This window comes from Varanus komodoensis, unplaced genomic scaffold, assembly GCF_004798865.1.
Source record: "Varanus komodoensis strain SLA01 unplaced genomic scaffold, ASM479886v1 scaffold26, whole genome shotgun sequence".
In the NCBI taxonomy this organism is placed as follows: Eukaryota; Metazoa; Chordata; class Lepidosauria; order Squamata; family Varanidae; genus Varanus; species Varanus komodoensis.
In genome coordinates this window covers 5,745,543-5,767,644 of record NW_025335684.1, presented here as the reverse complement: position 1 = coordinate 5,767,644, position 22,102 = coordinate 5,745,543, and the positions used below count along the sequence as shown (strand labels likewise).

Sequence of the window (22,102 nt, the reverse complement as noted above, 5' to 3'; positions counted from 1 at the left end):
TGGAGAAGGCCAGTGGTGTCTTGCAGGTGACCAAGGTGGCACCTTTCCACTCGGCTTAAAGCTGTAGGGCAGAGCTGCAGGATTTTAGGGTCTCCAGTCCAGGCCCTCTGGGGTCTCACAACAGTCACACCCCATCCTCCGTCCCTAGCTGTGCCCCATTTCTCCTGACCATCCACTGTGAGGTTGCTTGCTGGCTCTTGGACCGGGCTTTGCTGGTTCTAAAAAATGGACATCTCTCTCCTAAGGCTTATTTCCTGGCAGTAACAGCTTTAATCAAAAGATGCTGGCATCGGAGTGGGGATCGGCATGATCTCTTTTGCCTTCGACCTGCTCCACCACTAGAAGGTAGTCCCCAAGGGCTTCCCCAAAGTTCAGTTTGGCCCTTGGCCTAGTTCCTCACTCTCTTAACGGGGATTGTCTGGTGTCGCCCATCGAATCTTGTTGCCTCTCCTATCTCAAGCTGGGAGGAAGGTCTGGAGGGTTTGTTGAACAACCACCAGATCCACACGTTGGGGGAATTCTTAGGGTGTAATCCCACATGAAAGTCCCTTCCCCTTCCCAGCTGTCTTCTCTGCTTCGTGCAGGGGGTGGATTCTTCCCCCGTTGCCAAGCCTTGGCTAGTCAAAAGGACTGAAGCAGGGTGTGTGCAGCTTTCCGGCCTTTTGGAACACGCCCTCCAGGCACAAGATAAAAAGCACTTGAATCGGCTCCACAGACTGGCACGTTCTGCATTCGTGACGCCGGCTCTCCCGCGACTCAACTTCATGCGATGCGCCTGCCCATGAAGTGCTGTAAGACAATTGCCATCGTCGTCATTGTTGGCAGTCCTCCTTCCGCCGTCGGCTTCTGCAAGTGGAGACAACCTGACATGCGGATGGTCAAGACCGATCGACCCTTGGAACAAACGGCCCACTAATTCTTGGGCTCTGGGAATGAAGAGCAAGAGCAAACAGGCCACCGGCAGGGCTAAGAGACCAGACTGCCTGCACCAAGACAAACACCTCCCAAACTGGTGGTGTCACAAGCTCCGCTCCAGGCTCTGGTTCTGAATTCTGTAACGCAAGAGCCCGTCTTCCATGTTGACATTCAGTATATCAGTTTCTTGGGACCATTTGCCATGGAAGGACAGATCTCTTGGGACCTTTTTCTGCCTTCGCTGGGATAGGCCTTGGATTGGCCATGGAAATCCTCGGTCGAGCAGATTACTTTCTTCCTTCTGGGAGGAATGTTCTTCGGTTCAGTAGCATGTCTCTCGCTCGTGGTGGTTGATGACTGTTGGGACAAAAGTGGCCACCTTTGTCTCCCTGGCTCTTGCTGTGTTCCTTAAATGCAGCCATCAGACGCACCTGCTACCTGTCTGCTGCAGAGTCCGCCACGAGTGGCCAACACCCAGGCTGCGTTGGCAGCCTGGCAACAGTTCGGTGTGGAAGAGCTGTGGTCTTCCTTGACCTTCTTCCAGAAGATATAAAAACCTGGCTGTGATTTTTCAGGATGAAGGCTGGAGGCACAGCTGGCCCCGTGGCCAATTGTGGCTCCAAAGGCATTCCCATGCCATGGTTTTGCCCTGGTGGGGCTGGTGTTGCATGGAGAAGCTTCACCTGGAAGCCAGATGGAGAGTGGAGAATTTTCTGAGAGCAAAGCCTTCTTTGTTGTGTTCATGGACAAGACTTAGAATATTCCATGAATTAAAAGTATCTTCATGGAAGCCCCCCCCCACACACACACACCTTTCCCTCTTCCAGAAAGGTGGTTCTAGCCCTTTCTCACCTGAACAGACTCAGATTTTTCTTTGCTTTGTAGGAATCCACTCCAGTCCTTGGGCAGTCCTGGTCTAGTCCCCACACCGCCATGACCCTCCCTGCTTTGGGCAAGTCACATGCTCTCATCCTAACCTACCTCACAGGATCATGGTAGTGAAGAGAATATGGATAGGAGGAGAACCTTGTAAACCACTCTGACCTCTTTCCAAAAAGAAGACCAGTGGGGTATAAATGTACCAACGCACAACATGCTGCGACTACTGCTTCTGTCCATCTTCACATGGGGCCATTCCACTGAGTGTGAAGTTGCCACTCCGGTAGACATCTTCGTTTTCCCTCAGGCTATTCCAGGTCTCAAGCTTCTGGGCAAGGATACCATGTAAAGGATTACTGTGGCTCAGAGTCATTCCTTCCAAAATTAGCTCACAGTCTCCCAAAATGCTGGAAACATTTGGCCTATTCTTGGCCTTTAGGACGTGAGCTACCAGATCCATCCAGAGAAGATTTGGATGACTACCTTTCATTTTGCGTAGAAGAGAAAAACCTCCCGTTATCGAATGCTTCCTCATCTTCATTGCTTCACTCACAATGGAAGCACCTCCGATAGACTTCCACAAGAAACCATGCCGCTGGTGTTCTCCAAGCCTGAAAGCCCAAAACTCACTTACCAGTATTTCCCTCTCTAAGTGGGCATTTCCTGGGCTAGCAGAGCATCCTGGAACAACCTCTTCGAGGGACTCCTTTTCACCTTTTTTTTTTTTCACATGGCAGACACAACTCCTTTAGCTTGGGCAAGTTGCTGAGATCTGTGTAGGATAAATAGAACGTTGTCTCAGTGGGAAAAATCCTCCGCATCAATCCAAGCAAAACCCTGGCAGTTGGGAAACCCTCCAGGAATTCTTGTTGCATTTCGACAATCTGCCCAGATTGTTGTGGGGAAAACACAGTTGTCTTTTATATTAACAAACAAGGAAGTGAACGCTCTTCCCTTCTTATAGCTCACCTTGAGCTTCTGGGATGCATGCATCCCCCACCTGTCTCCTTGCTAGGTTCACTCAGAAAACTGAAGACTACCTCTGATGAGGGGATCCTAGGTCAAATCAAGATACTGAAGATGAAACGTGAATACTTTGACCACCAACTGAGAAGGAAGGACTCACTGGAGAAGACCCCAGTGCTGGGAACAATTGACGGCAAAGGAAGAAGGGGACGGCAGAGGATGAGGTGGCTGGATGGAGTCCCTGAAGCAGGCGGGGTGAGCTTGGGTGGACTCCGGGGATGGTGGAGGACAGGAAGGCCTGGAGGAGTGTTGTCCATGGATTGTGAAGGGTCGGGCACGACTTCGCGACTAATCAGAATCAAAGGTCAAAACAAGCCAGAGCTTTCCCTAGAAGCACAAATGACAAAACCGAAGACTGTCCAACTTTGGATACATCATCAGAAGGCAAGACTCCCTGGAGGAGACCATCGTGGCTCGGGAAAGTTGAAGAAGAGGAAGACCACGCGAGCGACGGATGGACTCCATCAAGGAAGCCACAGCCTTGAACTTGGAAGAGCTGAACGACGCTGTCTTGGACTGGATGTTTTGGAGGGCTTTCATACGTAGGATCGCTGTAGCTCAGAGTCAGCACAAAACAACAGCAGGACCTCCGATGAGGGGAAATGGCCTCCAAGGATCTTGTCCCACCAGTGATGCCTTGGTCACGGCCCCGGATGTCCAGGAGCATTGCTTCGGCAGCATGATGTGGACAAACTCCTCGGCCGGGCAGGTGGCCTCTCCTTCCCTCCTGCATTGTGAGCAAATGGCAGGACATCCGTGCCAGCTGCTGTGGTGGCCAGGGCTGCTGCTCCTAGCCGGCCCCCGTTTTTGCATGCACCTTCTGGAAACCCTGCATCTCGGCGCAAGGAGGGTGGTGTGCTTAGCCAATGCTCTGTGGAGGCAATGACTGCGTCTCCCAAACGGTTTGGGCCTCATACACCGCAAAAGAGAGGGCATTCTCAGTCTGTCTTGCCCCGTGGGGTAGAATAGGAAATCGTGTGGCCTCCCTCATCTTCTGTCTTTGAAAGCTAAGGGTCAAATACTGTCGTCTGTTAAGGTAGAGAGCGCTGCACTGTTGGGTCATTGTGTTGAGAGAGAGAGAGCTATTATGTTGAGTCATCATGATGAGAGAGAAAGAGAGAGAGCGCTATTCTGTCGACTTAAACTCAGCCATTAAACGTTTTCATAAAGGTCTTTTCGCCCATGATTCAACAGGTCTCTGCACTGGGCAGAGCCTTTGTGGGTGATTCATGTGCAGCTGACGGCAAGACCTTTTGAGCCGGTGGCTGGCTCCTCATGATCTGGGCCTCCGTCTTGGCGTGCGCACATCCTCCCATCCCAGGCCTGTCTCCCTGCTGGAGGTCAACCCTCATTTCTTAGAAGTTAGCGACATCTTATTTTTACACTTAGGCAGAACAGTTTTGTTCGGAGCATCCTGCTAGCAGCTCATCTGTCTCTTTGGCCCCCAAGAGGGACACTCCATGTCTGCCCGGAGCTTTGCCAAGTGGGTTGGATGGTGTCCCCCCCGCCCCACAAGCATAAGGGCCGCTCTCCCCCTGCAGCCTCTTTCCTCTACCACACCTTGTTTTGTCCACATCCTTATAATTCAGGCCTGGCCTCTCCTCTTCTGGTGAGCCTCTGGCCTTTTGGTAAGCCAGATGTGAGTCATGGAGGCCACAAAGGTACAGAGCACAGGTGTTGCCGTACCTGTGGTCACCTGTGACCCTGCTCCTGGTTCGCTGCCTCTCTTGCTGTTATTCCTCTCCTGTGCCTGGCAGACCTTATGGGAGCTGTATCTGGAGCATGTGCAAAGGAGAAAGAAGGCATCCCAGCTCTACAACCTTGGAAATGGCTGTTTTGTGTTTGCACATATCCTGGTTCAGTTGGAGAACCATGGTTGACGTTGAGCACACCTGCTTTTTCGTTGTGCTGCCGCATCGGTAGCCAGCTTGTGGGGCTCTAGAAGTTTATCACCTGTCCATGGGTCTGCCCTATAGGGCCAACACTGTAAATCCTAACACTTGGCAGATATACTTAGGGGGACCCTCGGAGTGGACCCTTTGTACCTAGTTTGCCTTTGAAACCTGTGAATAGATTTTAATTAATTAAAATGTGTTCAGCCTGCAGTAATATTTTCAACCCTCAGGGGCTGACTTCTTTAGCCAATGTTTATTTTCATGCTCCATACAGTTCAGTTTTATTTTGTTAATTTAGTTATTTTTACATATATATGCTGCCAAAGAGCTCAGATGAGCTCCCTGGGCAGTGGACAGCAATTCAATTGGAGCCAACAATTTAACTACAGTTAAAAAATAACCAATTAATAACAATATGAACAGAGACCTGGTGAAAAAGACAGCCCAATAATCATGAAGATGCAATAAAGTGAAGGCATCTAAAAGACATTATTAAAATCAGTTATTAAAATGGGTGGAGAAGAGATACGTTTTTGACTGACACCGAAATGAGAGCAAAGTTGGCATCAGGTGAGCATCTCTGTGGAGCCAATTTCACAGGTGGGGGCAACCACCAAAAAGCCCCTTCTTCTATTTACCACCCCTCTTGCCTCCTCGAGGGATGGCTCATTTAGCTGGGCCTCTTGACCAGATCTTAATGTTGGGACAGGCATATATGGGTGAAGGTGGTCCTTCAGGAAGCCGGGTGTTGAGCTGTTTAGGGCTTTGTGGGTTAAAACAAGCAGGGTGAGGGGCAGCATTACAGGCCTTCCCTGCTTCCCTCCCATGGGGCAGCCACCCCTAGAGGAGTAGCTTGAGCGGGCCCCTCCCTTGGGCCCTGTGCGAGGGCAGCGGCTGTGCCTGGAGATGCTGGGGAGCATGGTTCCACCCAGATGGGGCAAGCCAGCGTGACAGCGCGGGAAGGCCTTCCGGCCTCTGCCAAGCCAGGCTTTCTGGCTGCCGTGTTGATGAAGAAACACACTGTCCGGAAGGGCAGCCTTGCAGAAGTCAGAGCGCTGCAGGCGGCCTTCGAAGAAGTGTAGGAGGGCGACTCAGAAACGGTGTGCGTGTTGCTCCCAGGGCAGCCCTTCCGGCCGTCTGCCTCCTCAGAGCCACCTTTTCCCCCTTCCTTTGTAATGGCCAGTCCTCATTGTGTGATTCCTGTCGGAAGGGGAATTTTGGACCTGGGATTTTTCTTTTCCCCCCTGCTGGTTGGTTTGCTTGTCATTCTGTGCTTGCTCATTTAAGTATTTGGAGACGCGTCAGCTGAGTGTAAATCTGTGTGCTATTTATAGTGCCCCTTCATCCAGCTCCACTCCTGTGTCCGTGTGTCTGCTTGTGCATGTGTGTACAAGATGGAGAAGGGATACCAGGAGGGGAGAGCTGCACCCTTGGTAAAGCAGCCTGCAACTGCAGCCCTGACAGTGCTGACAGGTCTCCAAACCCCCAGAAGGTGGAATTTCCAGCCGAGCTTGTCAGGTCACTAAATGCGTATTTTTGTGTGTGCTCCTGGCTCGAGGTGTTCACAGAACTTCTGGGTCAGAAGGGTGGAGACTGCAATGCAATCGGAGGTTACAGCTCATCCTTCTAATCCCAGAGTGTTGCAACCACACTGAGCAAAACAAATTTTAACTGGTACTTTACTGAGGTTTCGGGGGTCGTCTTCTTTTATCCCACATTCCTTTTGAATGACACCCCCAGGAGCTGCTTGGGGCAAATGCACTCTCTTGCTTGCATTTGTGGAATGACGGGTCCAGCCTGTATCTTGGAACCTTGAAGAGCTGGGCTTTGCTTGGAAACATGGCACTAGTCCTCATGAGGGTGGAGGATCATGCCAAGTACGAAGCTGAAGATTAAAAAAACACGACGGACTGCATGCCTGCGGGATTGCGCGTGTGAGTGCGTGAGCAGGGCTCTGAACCAGGTCTTTTGGTTCTGCAGGAAATTGGAGGAGACACGCAGAATGTATCGGCGGATGCAGCATTCAGTTTTTTAAATTCTCAGCTTCGTCTTACACCAGCAAGCAGGCAAGCATGCAAGCAAAAGTTTCTGGATGGATGCATGAGTGACAGCTGCTGAAACCTCGAAAGCCCAAATTGATGTCTCAATCCATCTTCTGTGGAGTTGGGCTTTTGATCACTTGCATAGTTCCTTCCTTGGTGATCAGAAAGTAAATTCTGCAAAATGAATGAATATTGCAGAATTATTTAAGGGCAAAATAAGCCAGCAGAACTAATCAGTTTATTCAAGTGTGTTGCTGTATCTCCTAGATTCTTCCCTATCCCTCCCCTGCTTTTGCCCGGCATAAAGGAGGGCTGTAACCCCGGCTTCATGAGTAGAAGGTTCCAGGTTTGACCCTGGTATCTTCAGAGAGGACCAGCAAAGCACTAGAGGGAGGTCCATGCTGCCATTTGGTCTTGACAATCCTGGCTGTCTCCTAACTGTAGACTAGACTGTAAACCGTGATTTGTATTCCAGATATACAGGCAAACCATAGTTTCTCTGGTTTTCCTCCTTCGCCACTTTTCTCAGGAAACCCTGGATGTAACTGCAGCTGTGAACCCGAATCCCATTTGAAATCATGATTTGCCAGTTTGCCCAAGCTGTGGCTTGCGAGTCAGTATTAAATGCCAGTATCAGATTTGGGTTTGATGATCCCTCACACACTGTGGTTTGCTGCTGCTTGCTTGGATGTTGCTGCAAACCATGGTTCAGTGTTACGTTGGAAAACTCCCAACACAGCACAGCACCCAGTACGATTTGCCACCCCTCTGCTCTTACGGACAAGTGGAAGGAAGTCAGCTGACTGCAAGGGTTAACCAGAGAGAGCCCCCCCCCCGCCCCCAGAGTGCAGTTTTTGACATCAGGTTTCAGCACAATGGCTGTTCATTGACCGCCTTTTCTGTTCCGGAGGAAGAGTTGGCCAGAAAAGCGTTGTTCTGCTTCTTTCCTGAGGGACTCAGAAGCTGTTAAACCAGAAAAGTCTTTCTCTGGACATGAACCAAGTATTCCAAAATGCAGACCAGCCTTCTTGCACATCTCAAGCCAGACCTGGGAATCACTGGTCATTTAAAATAATAGCATTTCCCCCTTCTGTTTACTGTAAAAGAATCCCTCAGCGGTTTGCCTATAAATATTAAGCTCCCATTCAAATTGCATGATTTAAAAAACATTTCCAATTACAATAGCGGCACAGACACCAAGGAGCGGTAAGACGGGAGCGGTGTGATTAATTGCAATCCTTTGCAGGCTAGGGAAAGCCAGAGCAAACAAGTCAGGTTTCCTGGAAGTGCCTGGAACATGCCACATTTTCTGCATTCCCAAACCAGATGAGGGAGGGTTTTCCATAGCTTTGCGAGTGACTTTTCTCAAAAGAGAGCTGAGCTCTGGCAGCGGGTGAGCTGTCTCAGAGTTGCAGTAAGTTACGCCGCGCTGTCTTCTGACTGCTGTGAATGGAAGAGAGGCATGCCGAGGGGGTCTCCGTTTTAAAGAGAGCAGTCTTTTCCCACTGGGGGCCTAGGACTTCTTTGAACCTGGGCTGCAGAAGCTTGGCCCCCAGGAATTCTCCAGAAGGCCACACCCCCTTCCCCTGGCTCCACCCACTCTTTCCCCACTATGGTTGTCCCAGGGTCCCTTGGCATTTGTGCCCCCCCCCCACTATTCTAAATGGATTTATTTATTATTTTTAAAAAACATTTTCTACCATCCACTACCGAGGTCTCAGGATGGTTTGACAGTAAAACAGAATAAAACGATTTTTTTTAATTGTTACATTATCATTATTTATGTATGTAGTTATGTATTCTTTGTGAGCCGCCCCGAGGCTTTGTTGCGATGGGGGCGGCATAGAAATGTTTTAAATCAATAGATAAATGAATAAAACAGACGCAGCATCCTAATTGATTTCTAGCAATAAAATCCATATTAAAACGGATGCAGTGCATTCCCTGAAGCTTAGCTACTGGCAGTAAGAGCTCTAAGCTAAACTGAGGAGTTTTGGGACACACCAAAGCACCGTCCGGTGGATTAGGGCATGGCTGACCGACCGAAAGCAGAAGGCAACCATTAGCGGGGAAACATCGGGATGGCGGCCAGTGACAAGCGGGGTCCCCCAGGGCTCTGTCCTGGGGCCGATCCTGTTTAATCTTTTCATTAATGACATGGAAGAAGGGGTGAACAGTCTGCTGATCAAATTCGCAGACGACACTAAAACTGGAGCAGTGGCCACAACTGAGGAGCAGGTACTCCAGATCCAAAAGGATCTGGACAGACTATGGAAGCAGGCAGGAGACAACAGGATGGCGTTCAATGTGGATAAGTGCAAGGTCTTGCACTTGGGGCATAGGAATAGCTGTCATAAGTACAGGTTAGGTGACAAGTGGCTGGAGAGCAGCACTTGTGAAAGGGACCTCGGGGTGCTGGTTGACTGCAGGCTAAACATGAGCCAGCAGTGTGATGTGGTGGTCAAGAGGGCGAACGCCACCCTTGGTTGCATAGCCAGAAGTGTGGCTTCTAGATCAAGAGAGGTATTACTACCACTCTACACGACTCTGGTGCACCCGCAACTATTGTGTTCAGTTTTGGGCCCCTCATTACAGAAAGGATCTAGCCAGGTTGGAGTCAGTGCAGCGTAGGGCCACAAGGTTGGTGGCCGGTTTGCAGGGGATGCCGTCTGAGGCGAGACTGAGGGAACTGGGTCTCCTCAGCCTGGAGAAGAGGAGACTCAGAGGGGATATGTTGGTGACATACAGGTATGTGAGGGGATGTCACACGGAGTTGGGGAGAGACCGGTTCTCCCCTGCAGAGGAAGGCAGGACGTGCTCCAACGGAGCAAAGCTCAGGGAGCCAAGGTTTCGTTTGGATGCCAGGAAGCACTTCCTGACAGTCAGGACCCCGAGGGTGTGGAATGGGCTTCCTCTGGAGGTCGTTGAGGCCCCATCGGTGCGGGTGTTCAAGGACAGGCTGGTCGTGCACATGGTGGGCACGTCATGAGCGGAACCGGCTGGTGCTGGGGGTCAGACTAGATGGCCCGGGAGACCCCTTCTGACTCGCTCTGTTTTCTATGTTTCTATGTTTCTAAACTATGCTAATAGGTCTGGCCACATGCTTTGCCCCTTCAGCCCCACCCTTAAGAAAAAGATGCCCCTGTTGTAGAAGATTAGCGGAAAGAGTGGTTTCTAGCAGCTGGTGATTCTTGCAGCGTGGCTGGATAAGACCGGACTGGATTATAGTGCCGGCCTCAAGTGGTAGAGCTAGGCTTACATTCCTGCTCATAGCTAAACCTCCTGGTTGACTTGGGCCAGCGTCCTTAAGCCAACCGAGCCCACCTCTCTGACAAAACAGGTGCTACTTTATACCTGTTCTAGGATGCTTTAAAGATCCAGCATACAGCCCTCTGCCTGCGCATGGACTCCTGGGAGCAAAGGACCACCCTTTTGCTCGCCTTGGCGGGTATAGCGAGCCCTGGGGGCTACAAACTTGGGGGTTCCGGGTCCCCACTTTTCCCCAGCTGCAGTTCATGGGAAAGCTGGGACTCGGTTTGGCACTGAGCAGAGGGAGAGGCAGATGCAAATCAACTCGGGCCGTCCCGGAGCTGGGGAGGCCCAGCTCTGCGCTGGCCTGGCAGACAGAGGCCTTCCTGCCTTTCGGCATTGAGCATCACCCCCACGAAAAGAGGATTTTGGTTGCATTTCATCGGAATTTCAGTCATTTCTCCAGTAGCAAAAATATTGGATGGGACAAGGCAGTAACACAACAAATGCTGTTTCGATATTATAGTTGAACGACAAAGCTTTTCTTGAGAAATGATTTAATTCTTGGAAAACGTGGCAATTTTTTAAGCATGGATTTTCTGTTCTGCTTTCCTCAACCCCAAGTTGGCAACTTGGTCCCTTCCACATGTGTGGAGTGTGGCAAGCCAGCGGGGCAGTTGTTGGGGAATATGGGAGTTGTAGTCCTAGGCACCTGGAGGTCATCTGATGGATGGCCTCCCTTTGGGTTAAACATGAAGGGGAGGGGAATGAAACCACTAAAATGCTGGCAAAATGCTGACTTTGGACACAGAAGGGGAGATAATTGTATTACACTTGCATATTTATGGGCTTCTTAGAAGTAGTCACCTGTAGAAAAACAGTATAGTGCATTGTAACTTTGCAAAATGCCCAGTTTGACTGTGATGTTGCAGCTCTTTATTAGGCAAGTAATGCATTTTATGGAACTCGGCTCCTGGGGACTTGTTCCTCACATCTTTTCTGCCCAGGCTTTCCTCAGCCCAAACCTAGGAGTGAGGCTGGTTTAAAAAGACAGACCGGCTGAGAATGCCGGGGTGGTGTGTCCAGGTCCGTGTGAGGCCCTGGCTTCGCTTCAGACTTCAAGGATCGTGTCAGTAGCCTATTAGTCACCGCATGTGACTAAGAGCAAGGCTCGTCTGTCATATTTTCATGGCTTATGCTGTTACATTCTCCACTTCAGCAATTTTAAAAATGGGCAGGAGAAGGATGCCAGTTTGTTTGTTTTTTTTAAAGAATTGCACATCTGCTAAGATGCACTAAAGGACTCCTTTGTTAGGATATCTGCCAAGTTTAGAATCCTGGGAGCGGAAGAAAAGTCAGACACTTGTTCCATCTAGTCCAGCATTGCTAGCACAGACTGGCAGCTTCCCCTCCAGGGCTTTGGGCAGAATCTGTTTTCTAGCCCCACCAGGAGACCCTGGGGCAGTACCTCTGCGTATGTGGCAAGCCCTTCTGCATAGCATGCAGTCTGGTACGGGATCTAGTCCAGAAAACTGCCTACATAGCTCTCCATTGAGCTAGCATGTCAGGTCACCTTTGCTAAGCAGGAAGGTGTGGGGCTGTAGCTGGATGGGTGACCACATGTAGATGCAGAGACGAGGGTTGGACTTGATGACCTTATAGGCCCCTTAAACAGACATACTGGCTCGAACAAACAATGTGGCACTTAGACTGCGTGAAATTGTGCAGCTGGGAAAGCTGAAATTCTGTAAGTTTTAGTAAGCTCGCTTACTAAAGTAAGCTGGCTTAACTTGGTAAGCTATTTTTCTCCTTAGTTAATTCTGCCGTGCTTACTGATTTTTTGCATAATTTTTAAAATTACTGATTATTGGGAAAGGGTGGAGAATGACACAGGCCAACAAGCTGCATCTGTCTTAGCTCTCCTTGTTGCATAAGACGGTTGTCCAGGGTCGATTTTTACAGGAGTTAAACCTTGATGCTTTTGTTTTTCTGATGGTGGTGCTGATGGAAGATATATTAGGGTGTATACAAACAGACCACACATGAGTGCAAGCCCAAGATTTATACATCATTTTTGCACATGAGCAATTAAATCTGTACTACTTGGAAAAAAGCTCAGATTCCTTCTTGCCTGGCATGGCTAAACTATCAGTGGTTAGGGCAGAGGAATGGGTAGAACTTCCAAATGCAAGAGACACAGATTGCAACCATCAAAAAGACGCAAAATTGGTTTTTGTCACTTTAATTGGTCTTGCAAGAGAAAGTGTGCATATAGAGATGGGATGTGAGGGGGAACATCCTCCCAAAATGTAGAAGAAACACCTGCCCCCCCAGATGTTCAAAAACACCAGGAAAAAGGTCCCCCAGTTCCTTATGCCAAATGTACCCTTTTAATTTTCCCCCAGACTGATACATTTCTCTGTCTCCAGTGTGTGTGTGTGTGTGTGTGTGTGTGTGTGAAAGAGAGAGAGAGAGAGTGTTGGGGGGGAGCAGATTTTGTGGCATAATGTCTGAACCCTTTCTAAAAACCAGAGACATTTACCTTGAAGGGGCTGTGTGTAAATTCTTGAAATAAATCTAATTCTCAGAGGGTTACCCTCTTTCGGCCAAAAACTAAACAGAACCAAACCCTGGCAGGTTTATTTCGGACACTTGACCTCTCTCACCTTTCCCTTTGCGGTGGCGCATGGGCTGAGCATCTGTGCCCATGAAAGCAGGCAAGCGCCTGATTCGTTCTTGTTAAATAAGTGTGGGCTAGTAAAACCTGAAACATGCACGCCTTTTGTCTATTATTAGTACATCTGTCTTTATTTTTGTGCCTTGCATATTTATAGTTATGCAAATGTATATTTGCATTTGCACAGAGTAGGCACACAAGTAGGCAGACCACGAAGGCCCAGGTAGCTCTGGATGGTAAACTCAGAGGGGATCTGTTGGCGACATGCAGGTACGTGAGGGGGTGTCACATGGAGATGGGTAGAGACCGGTTCTCCCCTGCAGAGGAAGGCAGGATGCGCTCCAACGGAGCCAAGCTCAGGGAACCCAGGTTCCATTTGGATGCCAGGAAGCACTTCCTGACAGTTGGGACCCCGAGGGTGTGGAATGGGCTTCCACAGGAGGTGGTTGAGGCCCCATCGGTGCGGGTGTTCAAGGATAGGCTGGACGTCCACATGGTGGGCATGTCGTGAGCGGAGCCGGCTGGAGCCGAGGGTCAGACTAGATGGCCTGGGAGGCCCCTTCTGACTCGCTCTGTTTTCTATGTTTCTATGTAACTCAGCTCCTGGTTGGGGACGCTGCACTTCCATGAAAACACAAAACTTCCCCCTCTCTCAAATAGCAGGTTAATGGGGCAGCCCAGGAACACCCAAGACCAAAGTTCCCATCAGTTGAGCAGGAACAGAGATCCCGTCTGGAGCCAGGAACAGTTGCCAGTTACGCAAGAGTTGCCAGTTCGAGCCAGTCCCCTGCTCTGAATGAAGGGCTTGTATAAACCGGGGGAAAGAGCCCGGCGTTGTCCCAGACTGACTCCCTCCCCTCCCCTCCCCTCCCTTCCCTTGGTGGCTGGCTTGCAAAAGGCTGGAGGTGCAGTGCCCTCTGGCGGCCCAAGCCGTCTGGAGGGGGACCACCCCGGCTTGCCGGTTCATGCTCTGGTCACCAGAAGGAGCTCTGGAAATGTGCATTTGGCTGGGACTCTTGCTGCACAGGTCCCCCTCTCCGGGCATTTCCAGACCTGGGCTGGTTTGCAGAAAAAGCACCCAAGTCAATGCTTACAAGGCTGCTTTTGTTCCCTCCCTCCCTCCCTCCATCCATCCGTCCTTGTATTATAGCAATCGCATTCATTCATTCATTCATTCATGGAACTTCTATGCAGCCCCATTCGCCGAAGCCTCGGGGCGACTTTTCAGCTCCCCGAGGCTCTCAAAATGATTTACAGGAGCGTATTGAGCAATGATGGTAAAATTAAAACGTTCAACAGAGTTTGAAAAGCCAGTGGCCTCGTGCCGCTGGACAGTTTTTGCTGCTTGTTTCAAACTCAGCAAGAGATGACCTGACCTCCCCTGGGAAGGGAGTTCTGCCATGGGGGTGCAGCTACCAAAAAGGCCCCGTCTTACGTGCGGTGAATATTGTGTGAGAGGGGAAAGTCTGATAAAGCGCATTGCAAAAGTTTGCTATGCTTGCCTTCTCAGAAGCCAGTCCCAGGATTTCAGTGGACTGGATTTTACTCCCAGGTACAGCTGTATGGATGTGTGAATTTACTGTGACTTGAATGGTACACTCCGTAGCTTGTGTGGAAATGAGTTTGATTATATGCACAGGCTGTTATCTGTCTTAATTTCCTGGTCTTTCCATCACTGAAAGACCACACTGTGGTCTTTACTGGGACTTCCTGGATGGGTTGTGTGACTAGAACAGCAGCTTTTAATTACTTTGTACTAGCGGTAAAGGAATAATCTCCCGCTTCTGAAGTGTTGCTGTGTGTATTTTGGGAAGGGGGAGAGGAATTAACTAGCTGAGGGGCCCGATCCTGGGTCCTTTCCATGAGGAGTTTTGCTTCCTGCTGATCCCAGGCCCATAGCAAACTTAGATCTGTGGGGATTTCTGCAGGCATAACAGGGCTCTCTGTTTTGCCCTGCCCTACTCAATGGGTTCGCCTTTCTCCTAGTAGCAGGTTACTTCCACCCGGTTCAGCATCCTTCCCCTCCAGCCACTGGGGAAACGACTTTGGATTTCTCTGTTCATCCTCCTTACCTTTCCTCTTCCCTCCTCTCTTCCCTTTACAGATCCTAAAGGGTCCTTGGAAAAGCGCAAAGCAGGTAAGAGGGCTGGTGTCCCACCGTAATTGCAGCCCTTCTGGTCCTCCACCCCCAACTTGGTGGATTTCTATGGGGAGGGTTTTCACGCACCTGGCATGCCCACCCAGAGACAATAACCTAGAAGCTGAAATTTGAGCCGTGGTTGGATGGCAGTTTTGGCCACTATCCTGTATCCAGCTTCCCGGCAGCAAGTCCTGCTGACCTCAGGGGGCCTTACCTTTGAGTAGACGCATGGAGAATGATGCTGCTGATTGCATTCTGGGGAGCCCCCCCCCCTTTCTCCAGAGAGACAAAGCTCTCCTGCATCCTTCTCCTTCTGGTGTTGGCCACCATATTGTATTCTCGGAACAACCCTGCGGGGAGAGTCATCGACTGGGAGATGCTGAGCGTGGTGGCTGAGCACACTTTGGTGAGACCTGCCCAGTCTGATGCCGGCCTTCTCCCTGCTCAGCCCCATCCGGGGATTGTGGAGTACAAGTCCCATCAGCCTCCCAGTGATCAGTGGGTAGTTCGCAGCATCTGGTGGGGGACCAACGGGAGGAAGACCCTGGGGTCCTCTTCTCGTTCTCCGCATCTTTGCTAACAAAAATACGTCTCCTCTCCCTTGCAGGGCAGAAGAAGAAAAGGCTGCCCATCTTAAGAATGCCATCAGCCAACAAGCAGCCGTCCGTTCCCCCCACGTAAGAGCTCTTCCGTTCTCGTCGGAACTTCTTAGCATGTTGTGTTTCCCAAGCATGTTTCTTCAAGATGGATTAAGTGATGCATCCAAACCCGATTCATTGAACAACCCGAAATAAGCTTAACAACCATCATCTAATAAACAAACAATGTATAATTACTGTGGTTTGTTTTGTCACCCTTCAAGTAAAGGATGAGGAAGGACACGATGTTATTTTTCCATCCCTGGGGCATGTAACTTGAGCATTAATAAAAAGAGAACCATTCTGCCGAAATAGGTGCCCTGATTAAACTTTGGAAGATCCAGTGTCAGATCCCACATGGAGCTTCACCACTGGTCAAAGAAATCAAAAGAAGTCAATCATTTGATTTCTTCAGCCACATTTGGGAGAATCTGTCTGAGACAATTATTTCTCTTCCTATGGCTGTCCTTCCCCTAATGTACGGAAAATAGCTTGAAAATAACCCGCCCCCATTAGCAAGTGCAATCTAGGTTTCTGAGGGAGTTTCATATCAGCAGGCCAAGCCCAGTCCCCGGCACAAGGACTTAAAACCTCTTGCTTGGATAGCAAAGCTGGGAAATAGATGCTGGACTGATTTGGAGATGTTTATTTCTCTGGGTTTCCCTTGCAGACCCCCAAGAAACTTGGATTCCAGGACTTTTATTACCGTCGGTGAAAAAGTAGGTGGTTCTTTTCCATCACTATTTTGATTTGCTTTTGTTTTACTTCGTACTTCAACAAGAAGAGAATAGAAGCAGGAATTGATTGTGATTGGGGAGGAGTCAGGAACACAGATGGATTTTTAACTCTCTGCTAGACACACCCGTGAACAAAGATCTGTGCACAGGAGTCTTGCTCAGTCCTGTCCCCAAAGTGGCTCCAAAAAATTCACCAGCATTTTCCATGATGTGTGTGTGTCTTTGGTCCTGAGGACTAGAAACTTAGCTGCTCTTGGCTTCTGCAGGAGCTGAACTCGCTGTCTTAGGTTCAGAGCCTTCTCTGTTTGCACAGAGCAATTGTCAACATGCAGAGGTGCGGAGCTGTAGCTGGTTGGAAGAGCAAAACCAACAACGGATGTCGAGGCACCCTGAGACCTCCCGTGCAGTGCAGTGCTTGTAGGAGCGATAAGAACTTTGAAAAGGGAAACGCTGTGGAGAGCCAGCTTCCTTCCCCTTTTTCTTGGGACTTCTCTCCACCCTGAATAAAACCGTGACTTGAAATGTGCAACAGCCAGAGCTCATGGTGTTGTGGGTAGATTAGGAGGGTGGGTGGGTGTGAACCCTTGAGCTGCCCGGGTTCACGTGCCTGGCTTGCCTCCCACACGTCAGACGGAGCATGCGTGACACACCGAGTGGTGCCCGAGTCTCTCCGTGGTGCCACCAGTGGTCTAGTGGAACCAGAACTCGCAGGAACGCAGTAGCAGTGTTAACTTTCTTGGCAGGGTTGCTAGGATCGTTCTACTTCTGTTTCCCCTGAGCTCAGTTGCCGTCCTTGCTCTAGCTGAGCACTGGAAATGAATTTTCCCAGCCACAAAATAATTGCTCATTGTTGCAGTGGGAAGTATTGGTCTCGAATAGGCAATGGAGACCCGTTTGATTTAGGAAGGAGTTGCTCCTCCAGGAACTGGAAACGGCTAGAACGGGCTTGTTGCTATGCTGCTGCTGGCCGGTTTGGACAGTTCTTGCGGGAAAAGTTCTGGAGATGACTGTGAGGAGCACCTGGCTTCAGAATCTACCAGGATACTGCTGCACTTAGCATTGGGCAATACGTACACTTCTGTGGAATGGAGAATTCATAGCTCTGTGTGGCACAGCGCCTTCTTTTCATGACGAAGGGCTCAGGTTAGCCCCCCAACATTTCTGGGGGGGCTTGGAGATCCTGGCGAGCTGGTGCCTGTCCATCCAGGTGTACGCAGCCTCTGAATGTTTTGGGCTCCCAGTGCTTCTCGCCCCCAGAGATGTGTCCAGGAGTCAAAAACTATGACTCCAAAAACTCGAAAACACTCAGCGGCACCTCTGGGTGAGACTGTACTGATCCGGATAGAATAATATTTGGGCTTTTTAGGAGACAGCAAAGCCCGGTTTTCACCTGCAGCAGAACGAGGTGGTGGAGCCCAGAAGTGGTGGAGGGGATGTACCCCTTGGAATCAGAAGCGGAGGTTTAGCACCACAAACGTTTCCCATCGTGTTGGTTCTCTCTCGTCTTCCAACCCACAGAATTTCGAAGTAGAGGCTGACGACTTGGTGAGCATTTCAGAGCTGGGAAGGGGTGCATACGGCGTGGTAGAGAAAGTGCATCATGCACAGAGCGGAACCACGATGGCCGTCAAGGTAATGGTCACCGCAAGGTGCCGGGTTACTCTGGAACAGGGTGTAAGCATGTCTGCCGCAGAAAAGCCAGAGAATCCTTTGAATTGTATCTCCTGTCAACTCTGCTCATTGGTCATGTTCACTGGGGCTGATGGGAGCTGTAGTCCAGTCTACCTGGGGGGAACCTGGCAAATGCTACAGCTACTAACCATCCATCCAATTCACCTTCTGCATTCAGAAGGTTTATTTTTTAAAAAAAATCTTTTGGCCATTAGTAGTAGTAACCGTTCATTATTGCTGCTATAATTTATTACTGCTCCAACAACGCTTAAGCAGGATGGGCCATCTCGGGGGGTTGGGAAGCTGTGCTGCCCCCCCCCTCCAGCTCTCCCCTTCCCCCAGTTGGTTCCTGCCAGTCAGTGTGGTGGATACTTCAGGAGGAAAATGAAAAGCGGAATCGCTCTTCTCGGAAGTGGCTGCTTGCAGATTTTTTGCTCTGGAGGGCAGTTCCACAATGGCATCAACCCTTGAGCAGAAAAGCTGCCCTGGGTCTCTACACACAGCGTGCCAACGGGAATAAAGAGGGGTCACGGCGAGCATTTCTGCCCGTCGGGAGCGGAAGATGGCTTTTGGGGTGATGCAGCCGGTCCGGAGCGCTTGAATTTCTCACGGCACGCTTTCCTTCTCCCCAGAGAATCCGAGCCACTGTGAACACGCAGGAGCAGAAGCGGCTCCTGATGGACCTGGATATCTCCATGAGGACAGTCGACTGCTTCTATACCGTCACGTTCTATGGAGCCCTTTTCAGGGAGGTGAGCGAGCGGCAGGAAAATACTTGGCACACCTGTCTGCCCCTCTCACTGCATCACAGCTGAGTTCTTCACATCGGACACTGCAACCTCCTCCGTCCGTGTGAAGTGGAAGGTGTGGCGGTGTCTTTACAGTGGTGGCTCCAAGCCTCTGCACCCCTTTCCCCTGTAAGGCAGGCTTATCTTCAGAAAGGGCGCTGTTCCGGCTGGCATTTGACCCTTCAGTTTAGGCATGTCGGCATCTTTCAAGGCTGTGTTTCGGTAGTCACTTGCTGCACTTCGAAAGCTAAGTTGGAGCGTCCAAGCATGCAACCAGCAAAGGTGGATTTAGAGCAGCTCTCCCAGCATTGTTGTACCACAGCACCCATCATCCTGGATGGGGATGATGGGAGCAAGAGCTGAGGAAACCAGGTCAGGAAAGCTTCCCTGGGGATTTCTTGTTTGTGCTTGTCTTCTATCGTCTTGGCACTGGGGGTCTTAAGTGCAGCCTTCCTGGATGGACAGACCGAGGGCTGTCACTGTGGCCCTAAATTCTGGTTAGCCAAAATCTTCCTACCTGATTCTGACCTGGCAGACAGGTAAAATCAAATCTTGTGTGTAGGCTTCATGGCTCATTTTCTGCTTCCATAATGGTGGCCCATTGGAATGTCCAGATTGAACTTTCCCTCTGTGTTAGACATTTAAAGTAGCCTTCCCCTTCCAGACACATTGTGACTGCAACACCCAGAATTCCTAGTCAGTAGTCCTGCTTTGCTGGGAATTCTGGGACTTGTGGTCCAAATCCTCTGACGGCCGCCAGGTTGGGGAAGGCTGTTCGGAAGGAATCGGATTAAAAAATTAAAGTCTCTCTTGTCCTCGGTCCGCAGGGTGATGTGTGGATCTGCATGGAGCTGATGGATACGTCTTTGGACAAATTTTATAAGAAGGTCTTGGAAAAGAAGAAGACTATTCCTGAAGATATACTTGGGAAGATCACTGTGTCTGTGAGTGATGCCTTTGCTTGGGGGAAGGAAGAGCCCCTGAGGGTCAGAAGACCAACTCAAGGGCCCCAGTCAGTCCACCGTGGCTGCCTCTCCTTGAATCGGGAGCTGAAAGGCGTTCGGTACCCATCTACTCCAAAACTAACCGGCATCGTCTCTTTCTCGTGCTCTCTCTAGATCGTGCATGCGCTGGAGCATTTGCACAGTAAGCTGTCCGTGATTCACAGAGGTACGTGTTGTGTGTTAATTGTCGGTGCATTGTACGTGTGGTAATGGCCAAAGAAACGAGAGGGCCAGTCCCTCGGGCACCTATGGCTGAACCAGAGCAGGGCTGGGGGAAGACCTCCCTGCCACCAGAGGGAGCCACTGCTGGTCACAGTCCTGGGCTTGGTGGGCCATGAGTCCATCAGCTCCTGAGAGGTCTGCAAAACCTTCCATTTGAAAATGAAATTTTCATTTTAAAATTTCGTTTTATTTATTTGAAAAAAATCCAAATAAATAAATAAATACCTCATTCCACTATGCATTTTGGAGCTACTAAGTAATTACCTCTCTTACTTATTAATTTGATTGCTGTGCTGCCCAGCATCCGAAGCGCTCTGAGTAGTTCACAGCAGCATATTTAAAAAGCAATATAATATGCACCAATTAAAACATTGTAGAAGATGGCTATAAAATGTAAAACCAAAGTAACATAAAGTTTCATACTAAAGAAGACCCAGTTAAACCTGTGTAACAACCAGCAGGCCCCAGTGGCTAAAATGCCCTGCAGTGGAGGATAGTCTTGACCTGGCACCAAAAGGGTAGTAAAGTTGGCACCAGGCAGGCCTTAGTGGGCAGCTCATTCCCTAGCCGGGGCCACCACGAGAAAAGCTCTTGTTGCTGCCATTCCAGCCCCCCTTGGCCATAGCAACTGGAGAAAGGCCACAGAACTTGATCGTAGTCTGACGGTACTTTGTGTGTTCGTTGCATGATTTAGACTTGAATAATGTCTTCAGCAAATAAGTTGATACACACCGCTGACCGGAACTCCTTACATAGCTTGATTAAATAGGTTGGAAGCCCAATTTTCAAGAATACATGTGAGATATAAATATATTGAATAAATACCTTTGAAACTACCAAAAGTCACAGGAAGCTATGCTGGACATATAGGAGCCCTCCTCAGAATCCTTTGGTTTCCAGAGCTTTCCTTGGTGCACTAATGAGGACTAGGAACCTGAAAGGTGATAAAAACATTTGTGCAGGGCTGTCGTTTTTACAAAGCTGCAGTACTGACTCTGCCAAAGTTTGGGTCCAACTTGGTGATTCTTCTGTCCTGGTGAGTAACCTCCTGTGACTGTAGTCTGATACACAAAGTTGGGCTTGAGTTGCGGCCAGCTGTGCTTTGGAAATGGGTTAAATAGGGATGCAGCGTCTCCTGTAATGGGACAGACTTTCCCAGCTGATCCAAAGAAGGCCCCGTGCATTAACTTCCTGTGTTTTTCTCTGCATCCTTCCAGACGTGAAGCCCTCCAACGTCCTCATCAACAAACAGGGGCATGTTAAAATGTGTGACTTCGGGATCAGTGGTTACTTGGTGGATTCAGTGGCCAAGACCATGGACGCCGGCTGCAAACCTTACATGGCGGTGAGTCCCCATTTCTTCATTGATTTTTAAGCCTTCCTTTTTCTCTTACAAAGAACTCAGAGGGGCTTACATCATTTTCCTCCTGCTCTTAGTCTTACCCTCACAACAACCCTGTGAGTTAGGCTGGGCTGAGAGTCTGTGGCTGGCCCAAAGTCACCGCGTGGCTCAGCAGGGACTAGATCCTGGATCGTGTGGATCCCAGACACGTGCTCTTAACTGGTACACCACCCCAGCTCCCAGTGAGTTTTCCACTGATTGGTGGGAGCGTCATTCCCTTTTTTCCAAGCTTCACCCCATCTCCATTCTTTCGGCGCTCGTTTTTGTCCTCAACAGAGCCAATCCTTTCGAGCAGGATAATTGGGAAGGGGTTCTTGATTGGCCTGACCCAACCAGACAGTCCTGAAACTTTCAGCTTCTTGGTTGACATTTTAAGAGCGTCGAAAGGGCAGGGCGGATGGAAAGTCCAGCATGGCACCAAAATGACAAGCAAAGAGCCCCCTTGACAAACACTTCTGGGCGTGGGGCACATCTGAATGTACAAACCTTCATGGCCTGTAGTCCCAGGAATGCCCACTCTCCCCCTACTTTGCTGTCGTCAGCCGGTTTCCCAGCTTTTTGCAGTTTTCCTCCCATTCCGAATGATTGAAATGGCTCCACTAAAGCTTTGCTACTGCTGGTAAGAGATTTAGGCTGAAATAGGTTTGTCTTTTGGCTCCACCCATCTGCCTTTGGCTCCACCCATGATTGAAATCTCCCCCCCCCCCCCCAAAAAAAGAGTTTCTCTGAAATGGAATTCAGCACTTGGGTTGAAAGAGTTTCAGTCTTTCTGGTGTACCTGGTTTTCCTATTTCTTCACAACAGCCCAACGAGGTAG

The 22,102-nt window shown here is 49.8% G+C and overlaps 1 protein-coding gene across 4 annotated transcripts in view; it reads left to right on the top strand.

The window, feature by feature from the left end:
* Window positions 1-22,102, top strand: part of MAP2K3 (mitogen-activated protein kinase kinase 3) — a 55,785-nt gene that overhangs the window by 28,434 nt on the left and 5,249 nt on the right. For 3 of the 4 annotated variants that reach the window (XM_044433295.1, XM_044433294.1, XM_044433293.1), the window contains 8 exons: window positions 14,788-14,820; window positions 15,431-15,500; window positions 16,132-16,180; window positions 17,717-17,830; window positions 18,502-18,621; window positions 19,485-19,601; window positions 19,776-19,827; window positions 21,101-21,228. In XM_044433295.1, coding sequence (XP_044289230.1) covers window positions 14,788-14,820; window positions 15,431-15,500; window positions 16,132-16,180; window positions 17,717-17,830; window positions 18,502-18,621; window positions 19,485-19,601; window positions 19,776-19,827; window positions 21,101-21,228 — 683 coding nt within the window. Of the gene's footprint in view, window positions 1-6,695; window positions 6,782-14,787; window positions 14,821-15,430; window positions 15,501-16,131; window positions 16,181-17,716; window positions 17,831-18,501; window positions 18,622-19,484; window positions 19,602-19,775; window positions 19,828-21,100; window positions 21,229-22,102 lie in introns of all 4 variants that reach the window. The other variant, XM_044433296.1, reaches the window with a different exon arrangement.